At 52.6% G+C, this 10,051-nt stretch overlaps 1 protein-coding gene across 1 annotated transcript in view; it reads right to left on the bottom strand.

Annotated features, from left to right (window-relative positions):
• The window catches only part of WNT7A (wingless-type MMTV integration site family, member 7A), a 56,791-nt gene extending 46,746 nt beyond the window's left edge, over positions 1-10,045 (bottom strand). The window contains exons 1-2 of the mRNA XM_011950663.1: positions 9,933-10,045; positions 5,156-5,382 (exon numbers count right to left, since the gene is read on the bottom strand). Coding sequence (XP_011806053.1) covers positions 5,156-5,382; positions 9,933-10,003 — 298 coding nt within the window. The 5' untranslated portion in view covers positions 10,004-10,045. The remainder of the gene's footprint in view (positions 1-5,155; positions 5,383-9,932) is intronic.
• Positions 10,046-10,051: the final 6 nt, after the last annotated feature.

A 10,051-nucleotide genomic window follows, 5' to 3' on the forward strand; every position in this document is an offset into this window, starting at 1 on the left:
AGAGAGAGAGAGAAAGAAAAGTCTAGAGGGAAGTGAAGGCCTTCTTATACCCCCCCACAAGGGTCACACTGTGCCTTGGTAGCAGTTAGTCAAACTGATGTGGGGCCACACACCCCACTCAAATAATCCCTGGCATTCAAGGGTCTTGACAGCTAGCCTGCCATCTCACAGGCGACTCCCTGAGCCACCGTCTCCTGAGGCTGCAGGCCCCTGTTCACTCCCTCCATAGCTCTCACATGACCATGTCTTTGCTCTGTTGTTTCCTCTGTCTAGGATCCCACTCACTGGTAAATTTCTCCCCACCCTCCAAGTCCCAGATGAAGGGCCATCTCCACTGTCCAGACCCCTCCCTCCATCCCGAGGTCTCACTTCTGAGAGCCCACCACACCCCCTATGCCTCTCCCTAAAGCCTGAATCATGCTGCACTCTGGTCACTCATTGCTGTGGACCGAGTCAATACCTCAGAGTGTGACTGCATTTGGAGATAGAAAATTTAAAGAAGTATTATAATTAAGTTAAAATGAGACTGTTAGTGTGGGCCCTAGTCCTATATGACTCATGTCCTTATAAAAAAGGAGACCAGGACACAGGAGATTCCTGGGGCACATATACAAGGGGAAAGGCCATGTGAGAACCCAGGGAGAAGGTGACAAGCCCAATAGAGAGGCCTCTGAGAAAGCAGCCCTGCTGACACCTGGATGGCAGATGTCCAGCTTCTGAAACTGGACAGTACATTTCTGCTGTTTAAGCTACCTGGTCTGCAGAGATTTGTTCTGGCAGCCCTAGCAGACTAGTACACTCGTGAGCAGTTCCTCTCCCCTGAGAGATGGTCTGGGTGGGGCTACCTGGCTGGGCCAGAAAAAGCACTGTTGCCCTTGGCCACTGTGATTAGTTTGGGATGGGCACACAACCAAAAGTAAAGCCCCATTAGCTGGTCCAATCTGAGTGAATCTTAGAACTTCTGCAAGTGCTGCTAGAGAAAGGCCAAGGCTCTTTCTGGGGGGACTTGAACCTGGAAGTTGTCGCACTGCAGGTGCAAAGGCCATCCTGCTGGTGCTGGGGTTGATGGATGCCAATGCTACCTCTGCTTCTGTCCATTTCGAAAGTCAGCACTATACCCTGGCTCTCCAGTTCCTTAAGCATACATAAGTCCCCCTTTTACCAGAGGTGGCTTGAATTGGGGTTCAATTTCTAACATGCAACAGGACTTTACCTGGTACATGCCCATTGCTGCCCCTCAGCTCTATGCAGGAAACCTGAACACTCAGAAGGAAGCCAAGCATGGGATAAAGAACTCTTCCTCTTCAATCACAGAGCTCCAGCTGGTCTCATGTCCACTCTGAATACAAGATTATACTTCCCAGCTTCTCTTGCAGCTAGATGTGGCCATGTGACTAAGTTCTGGCCAATGATATGTAAGCAAAAGTATGGGGTGGAGCTTTGGGAAGTTTCTCTTTAAAGGCAGACAATGGGTCCTGGTGTTCAAAGTCAGGACTTGATGGCCACAGCTCCAAAGGCCAGATCCTCACCCCTGCAAGACAGCCCTTGTTAGCTGGTCATTCCCAGAAAGTGGCAATCCCATGGGGGTGAGAGCACTGAGGAGGAGCCCAGTGACCCTAAATGTGATGCTTGCTTCCTGATGTCCTGGAGCAGGACACCTTTCTATATATGAGGAAACCTAAGCTCAGGGGTGTTTCAGACTGTCAGGGCTCTCATCTTGACTCATCTTCCTCTTCCCACTGCAACTATCCTAGAAGTCCAGACCAGAGTGACTCCCTCCTTCCTTAGCAGGCCTTTAGGTTGTCACCCTCCCTTCCTCCTAGCTGGCCCTTAGTTTGTCACTCTCCCTCCTTCCTGGCTGGTGGCTTTCAAAGCAGGTCTCCATGGCTATCACTGAGGCTGAGCCACCATCACCTCCTTCCTGGAAGACTCAGCCAGACTCCTGACTCCCACTGCCATCCTACCCTGCAGTTCATGCTTTTCCCAGCAGCCAGAGTGATGATGCTAAACCCGAAGTCGGATGCTGTCCCTCCCTTATTGTCTCCCCTTCAGAAGGTCTCCATTCCCATGAAGGGAAATCCAGATCCCCTGCCCTGGCCTGAGGGATGCTGCACCATCCAGCTCCTGGCTCCCTGAGCCTTCCCCTTCAGCCTTCGTCACTCTACTCCAGCCACCCCAGGCCCCTCGCTGTTCCTCAAGCCACCCCCAAGCACGTTCCACCTCAGGGCCTTTGCACCTACTGTTCCCTTTGCCTGACATGCTCTTCCCCCAGACATGCCCATAGCTCACCTCCCTCACAAATCCAGAGCCCTTCCCTGGCCACACACACTGGAACAGGAGCCTCCAGCCACAATGGACACCCAATAACTTGGTGAATGCATGAAGAAATCAACAAGTATTAAAATGAATGAATGACCTTATACCCACTCTTTCATGAATCTTCTAAAATTCCTATAAGGTTGAATGGATTCCTATTCCTATTAGGGGGTATGGATTCAACTAGAGACATGACCCTCATTGGGAGTCCTGAATGCAAGTCAATGCATAATATATGCATATCAACATATATTATGTTGCTACTTTTGTGGGCCAAAAATCATTTCATATTGGCAATTTCATAAGCTTAACCTATCCTCTGGCAGTCACTCCCACACTCAAAATCCTCCAATGGCTCCCGCTCAGAAATTCAAACTTGTTAAATTGACCCTACATACCTCCTGGCTCCAGCTCCTACTTCCTTCCAGGCTCACCGGACCAACTGCCCTGCATCGCTATCCCAAGGATTTTCTTGTGCACCTCTCTTTGCTGGAATTCCCCCAGCCACCTCTGCCTGCCAAGCCCACTAGAATGCCTCTTGCCACTGGCCTCTGCTCCTCCCTGGTGTGCACTGGCAGTATTCCTCCTCAGCCTCACTTCTACAACCATGGCCAGCTGGGGGCTGCTCAACAGGAGGGGATCCTTGTCCAGGCACTGCCCTGCACTGTAGCCCTCCTGCTGCGCCCCAGACCTCTGTGGGGACTATTCCAATGCCAGCCGATATACTGACTGTTCTGAGACTGAAAGTTATGCTGGAATGAACCCAGTCCTGAGAGGCCCTGCCACTCACTTTTGTTGACTTTGAGCAAGTCCCTTTTGAGCCTCAGTCTCCTCATCTATAACATCTTACATATCAGAAGTCACAAATTTAAAACAATGCTGGAGCCCATGCCTGGGTCCCAGAAATGGTGTGTGTATGTGTGTGTGTGTGTGTGTGTGTGTGTGTGTGTGTGTGTGTGTGATATCTGAGTAGAAGAAAGCACAAAAACCACAAATGACAAGCAAGAGGAGGCTCACAAGACAGATTAGGCAACCTTAACTGGAGTCTCAGTGTTGATACCACTCACTGTGTGACCTGGGACAGTCCCATTCTCTCTCTGGGCCTCTGTTTCCACCTAAAAAGTGAGCCCTGGAATTGGGAAGAGGGAGAAGCAGGGCAGATGGTGCAAGGCAAAAGTCTACACAACAAAGATCCTGGAAAAGGCTTACCTCCGGAAAGGTCTCTGCCAACTTCACCAGTGGCCCAAAAAACTGATTGCTGGTTTGCACCTCTGTCAATAAACTATTGGGGTGGTATGGATTCAACCAGAGACCCGGCTCTCACTGGGAGTCCTGAACGCAAGTCGATGCACCTGCAGGACCCCATACTGAGATCCTGTCTGCAGTTCTGTAAGGTGCAAATAAGAAGGTACTGACAGAATATGGTGACAAAACCAGGCCTGCTGCAGAGATGGGTAAGGCCTTCCAAAAAGCAATGGGAAGAAAGTGTTCAGTGGCAAGCATGGGAGTGAAGCCCCTGCCCTCATGAAGCTGACATTGCAAACCAGTTCAGAATGGATTCAGACAGTGTGAAGTGCTTGGCTGATGGGATGGAACTTTGAGGTGAGAGGGGACTTTCGACAAGGTTGCAAAGGTCTAGAAGACCTGGACAGGGTCAGGGGCATGGGGCTGAGGAAAGGAGCTAAGGCAGAAGAAATAGCTGGTGTCCAGCATGGTGTGTTTGGGAAAAAGAACAAGGCTAAGTGAGCAAGGTGAAGAGGGAAGATGGAAGCAGAGGTCAGCAGCAGCTAGATGAGCAGTGGGGATTTCATTCTGATGCAAGAAAGCCTCCAGAGGGGTTTAAGCAGCACAGTGACATGATCTGATTTCCATGTAAAAGGAAGATCCTGCCTGCTGGGTGCAGAAGGGACTGCAGGATGGCCGGGAGCAACAGGGAAATGAGATGGGGGAGCATGGGACAACCTGGGAACCCAGACGTGACAGCAGTGTGACCTAAGGAGGAGGTGGCAGGGATGCCCAAAGATATCCAAGGCTGACCTGGCTTTCAGGTCACAGTGCAGAAGCCAGCCTGTGGCAATTTCTGGTCCCCTAATGCACATGCACACAAGCCAGAAGACACACAGCATGGCCTCCTACCACTGACCAGGGCCTCCTGGAGACCAGCCTTGCTCTCTCTGACCCTTTTCCACCAGACTTTTGTTATAATTGCTTCAGAAGTCAAATGTGTGGCTCAAAACTCTATGTGTACGTATGTGTCTGCACGCACCATTCCCATAAAACAGTTTCAAAGTCAAAAGCCCATGGGGATCAAGCGGATCATGTCACAGGATTGCACAGGCTGGGCAGCAGTGGGGAGTGGTGGGGACTGTGGCAGTGAATGGGTTGCCCATTCACTGCTACAACTAAAGGGAGCTGTGTTCTCAGTTTCAGGTCTTTGCAACCACGTGGGCACACATGTAAATTATGAGTAGATCTGCCAACTTTTCAAAAGAAACCAGAAATTCCTATATTTTAGGTGAAACAACAAGTTTTAAAATTTGGGCTTCAATTCAAAACACAGCATCAGCACTGTATCAGAGGTTAGCATTTGGGTCACTGGTTGCTGGTTTGCACCTCTGTCAATAAATGATTGAGGGGGTATGGATTCAACCAGAGACCTGACCCTCATTGGGAGTCCTGAATGCAAGTCAATGCACATGCAGGACCCCACCCTGAGGGACATTCTAGCAAGGGCAGGCGACGGAGTTCCAGAGGGCACCTGAGGGTATTCTGGTGTCCCTATAGCCTGATGTCCCTATAACCTGTAAGACTCTGCTGGGGTGTTTGGGTGAGCACATACCCACTTTCAGCTCCTTCCCGAAGACAGTGCGCTCTCCCAGCGCAGAGCAGTTCCAGCGGCCATTGCGGAACTGAAACTGACACTCGTCCAGGCCCATTTGCGAGCCTTCTCCTATGACGATGATGGCGTCGGGCCGGCTCTGGCAGATCGCCCGCTGTCTAGGAGCTAGGCCTGGGATCTTGTTACAGATGATGCTTGCGCCCAGAGCTACCACTGAGGAGAAGCCACTGGAGGGAGAGACACAGAGAGATGGAGTATTAGGCCAGCAAGGGGGCATGGACTAGGAACCCTTCCTAGCTGTCCAGCACTGGCCACCCCACTGCCCCTAGCAGTGGTCTCCCAACTTTTTTGATTCTGCACCCCTAACTCATGTCCATTCGAATAGAAACCCTATAATTTCTACATAGGCTCTTGTATCAATGCGTATACTCAATATCAGTGAAACACACACACTTGATTTTTGTTTTAGAAACAAGAAAAGATGATGTATGTCACAAACATTACATTGAGTGAAAAAGGCAAATTGCCTTTGAGTTTATGGTAGGATGCAATTGAGATGAAGTTCAAAAGCATGCAAAAGAAACCCTATATTGCTAGGGAATCATCTCTTTGGTAAAATTGTAAAGGCAAGCAAGGAAATGACGACTTCAAAGTCTCATGCAGCAGGTGTCTCTGAAGGAGTGATGGGTGTGCAGATGTTCACTTTAAAAAATCTGTTTTTTAATGTATATGTAACATATGCTCTCATGTATGTATATGTTTTATTATTGAAAAAAACCTTAAAAAGTAATTTTAAGTAGAAGTCCTGGCATTTTCTTCCTGCTGTCAATGGAGTACATGTATCCCACTCAAGGCATGACTGGCTTAGAGGATGTGTGTGACTATTATGAGGGCAATTCCTATCTTCTTCAACTATTCACTGATATGTATCAGATACCCATCATGTGCCAGGTACCATGCTAGGGGACAGCTGTGCACCTGACAGGCAAGGCCCTGCCCTCAAGGAACTAGGGAGGGTGACAACACAGGTGTCACAAATGAATAAAACAGGCCATCTCTGACAGGGATATGTACTATGAAGAAAGTAAAGGAAGATGCCGGGATGGCAACCAGGGTGTGCAGGTGGTGAGGAAAGTGAGGGCCACTTTAGTTGAGGTGATCAAGGAGGACTTCCTTGAGGAGGTGACATCAGAACAGAACAGAGATCTGAATTGCCAGGAGGCATCTGTGGGAAATCTGGAGAAGGGTATTCTGTGCAGAGGGAACAGGAAATGCAAAATTCTAGGAGACAAGCTCGAGGTCTTCAAGGAATAGAAAGAACCCACGGAAACTGCTACAAAACCAGGACTTGAGATGCAGGAAGATACTGGCGAGAGGAGATGGCTGAGGGCTGGCATTTTCTCAGGTGCATCAGGCAGCACCAGGAAGCACTGAAGGGTGTAAGCAGGACCTTGACATGACCTGGTGGTCCCTGCTCCATGGAGGAAATACCTGTGGGGTGCCAGAGCAGGAGCAGAGGGACCAGGCAGGTTAGGGTTGGTGGTGGCTTGGCCTGGTGGCAGTGGTAGGGCTGCAGGTAGAGCCACTGGGCAAGTGCCTCGTCCTGGGGCTCAGCTGTGGGCAGTTGTTCTGGAGTTGCGATTTGTTAGAGCGAGGTTCTCCTGTACCAATAACTCGAGGAGGTGACATGGACCCATGCCCTCCAAGAGCACAACTGATCACTCCTGCCATTTCCCTAGGCTCCTGCCATGTGCCAGCCTTCTCCCTGCAGCAGGCACTCTGTCCTTGCTGGCCCCTCTCCCTGGAAGTGCTCTCGCCCCTGATCTTCACAAGCTTGGCTTCTTGTCATTATTCACATGACCTCAAGGGTCACCTCCCTGATCAGCCCAGCTAAGGGAGCCTCCCTCCCTTCCCTTCCCCTAATAAATTCCTATCACAATCTCTGTTTTGTTTACTGGATATTCTTGATCACTCATGGTCTACTGACATGTTTTCATGTATGTGTTTTTAATTTGCATGCTCACTTGATCACTTGTCTTCTTCCTGAGAGGATGAGCTCTCTGCGGGCAGGGAGACTGTCTGCTGGTTCACTAGATGTCTACCGAATAAATGGATTGTGGCACTTCAAAGATGTGGCTCCGGGTGAGTACCTATTACATGGCAGGTGCCCCCAAATATGCATCAAATGCATCAGCAAACTTGGGCAGTGTCCCTACTATGTGCCAAGGCAGTATGGTGGGTGCTGCCACACACAGCAGCTCATGTGACCTTTCCACACAGCCCTGTGGGGCAAGAATCATCATATAAATTTCAAATATCTGAAAATTGAGGCTCACAGAGGTTGGGACCCGGAGGAAGGTTCTCAGCTAGCAGGTGTTGGAGGTGGGACAGCCTGGCTTTGCATCTGCATCTCAGCCCTAAACCAGGGTCTAACACACACTAGAATGCTGGGAATGTCTGAGGAAGAAGCAACATGAGAAGATTAAGTGGAGATGTTTTGGCATCATTTGTCAGGAGGACCCTCTGAGCACCTAGCTGGCCACCAGGAAATTTCTACACCAGCAGAGAGTGGACGGATTGGCATACTGGGGCCAAAGATTCCTAGGTACAATAGACTAGCCCCTAAGGGTCTGGCCTAGGTTCCCATCTAAGCTTCCCTCACTTATTAGTTGTCCAATCTTAGGCAAGTTTCCTTCCTTCTGCACTTCAGTTTCTCCATGGCTAAATTAGGGTATTGATAACTAGTCCCCACCTAATTGGCTGCTGTGAAAACCACATTTGCTAGAACATGGAAAGTGCTTAGAAGGTGTCAGGCACATAGTGAGTGCCCATAAATGTGGTGGTGGTGTTGTAATTATCACTATTCTTATTGGATCTGATTGTGGCAATAGGCTAGTTCGAGTAACAGAACTATCCGAGTAAAATAAGAATACCACAGATGCCCTACCATCAACCAGAAGCGGGTAGAGCCCAGTCATACGTGGGGAAATGGAAAAACCTTTTAGGGATGTTGAGACTTCACCCCTCATGCCCACTATACAGATGAGTAGCCCGAGGCACAGGGAGCAGCAGGGCCTGGCCCGAAGTCACCTGCAACTCCCACCTCCCCGACTTGGACCTCTCCCCACCCCAGAGGGCAGCTTGGGGCGGAAGGCCAGCGCCCTGCAGGACTCCCTCCCTCCCTCCCTGCCGGGCAGCTGGGCCCCCGCAGGGCCAATCCGGGGAGGCCGCGGCGCTGGCGGGAGGGCGGCCCGCGGGCGGGCGGGGCGGCCAGGGGAGGTTATTTTCTGCTGTTTTCCCTTTCTCTCTCCCCCGCCACCCGGGTCCCTCCTCCCCGTTTCTAATTAAAAAGGAGATAAAGCCGCACGCGGCCAGAGCCAATCGGCCCGACCGGCTTCCTGGATGCTGGATGTGCGCGGGGCGGCGGGGCGCGGGCCAAGATGAAGATTAAAGCAGGGGAAAAAAGAAAAGCCACCCAGACGCGGGCGAATCAATAACACTTAAAACACACCGGCAGGCTGGCGGTACTGGCGCGAGCCCCGTAGCCGCCTCTCCACCGCTGGTCCGGCTGGCGGCCCCTGGTCTGCTCTGCACGCACCTGCTCGCGGCAGCGGCCCGACAACTTGTGAAATCCCCGCTCCAGAGACGTGGACTGGGGAAGTGACGGGGTAGGGGGGTAGTAGTGACAAAACACAAAGGATCCTCACACACACACCCTCGCCGCAGCCCCTGCGGTCCACCCCTCCTCAAAAGGGGCAGTAGGTGGTTCACTGATGGGGGGTGGAGGGGCAGGGTGTGCGAGACCTACCAAGCGGGCCCTTCAGCGCCAGAACCTCTATCCATGCCTAGACCCCCACCGCTGGCCCACTGCTCCGAGCTTCACACGCGTTATGTCTTAACTACAAAGGGTGACCGGCTTTGCACAAGCAGCTCCAGGACGCGTCCCGAGCTGCCCCCTCCCACCTTCCAGCCAGAGCGCCCTTGAGCCCCACCTCCACAGAAACGTTGGGTGAAGCCAGAGGGCTGCTCGGGCGCCCGGCAGCCTCTGCTGCCCAGTTTCAGGGGGCGGGGTGTCCTGCCTCTCTCTAGCGCTTGTCTCCCTCAGTGTCTTGGGCCGCCTCTTGTCCCACCTTTGTGTGTGTTTGTTGGGGGCGGGACGTGCTGTCCCCTTGGCCCGGGAAGGGGCTCTGGGAGTCTAAGGGTCCCTGGAAATCGAGTGGTGCCAAGGTTCCGAGCGGCGGTTTATGTTTTTGCCAGGGAAAGTCCTTCCCCCTGGGTACCTGTTCCCTGTTTGCACGGACCGGCCCCGCCAGCCACCTGGGGACTGCCCAGTCTCTAGGAGCTGCTGTGCCGCGCCTCCTGAGAGAGTTCCTCTCGGGCTCCTCGAGAGCGGCTGTGGTCCTGGCTTGATGTTCCTGCTAGACCTGCTGTCCCTATGCCCGGGTTCGAAGAGTCCCCGGGATGGGCTGAACCTTTGCAGCAGCTGGCCCTCCCCCAGAGCCCCTCAGGCTGGAGCGTCCCTACCGGCTGTCTCTGGTCCTGGGAGATTCCAGACTCAGACGTCCTCAGGATGGCCAGTCCCCCTGTCTATATCTCCTGGGGCGTCCGCCTGCGGGGGACCTTTGTGCGTCCACCGCTCCCACACCGCACCCACCCGGCCTCTCAGAGAAGCTGTGGAAGTTGGTGGCCGGCCGAGGCTCGCAGGCGGCACACCTCCCTCCCCGGGCCGTGCCAACTTTGCCAAGACACGCGCGGAAAGGGCGCAGGCAGCCCTTACCCGATCCGAAGGTAGACCATGCCCAGGCTGAGAAAGAGGTGGCCCAGGCAGCGCCGCGCTTTCCGGTTCATAGTCCCGGTTGGCCGCCGGGGCCGCGGGCCGGGCTGTGCTGATCCCGC

This window comes from Colobus angolensis, unplaced genomic scaffold (assembly GCF_000951035.1).
Source record: "Colobus angolensis palliatus isolate OR3802 unplaced genomic scaffold, Cang.pa_1.0 Scaffold31, whole genome shotgun sequence".
Classification (NCBI taxonomy): Eukaryota; Metazoa; Chordata; class Mammalia; order Primates; family Cercopithecidae; genus Colobus; species Colobus angolensis.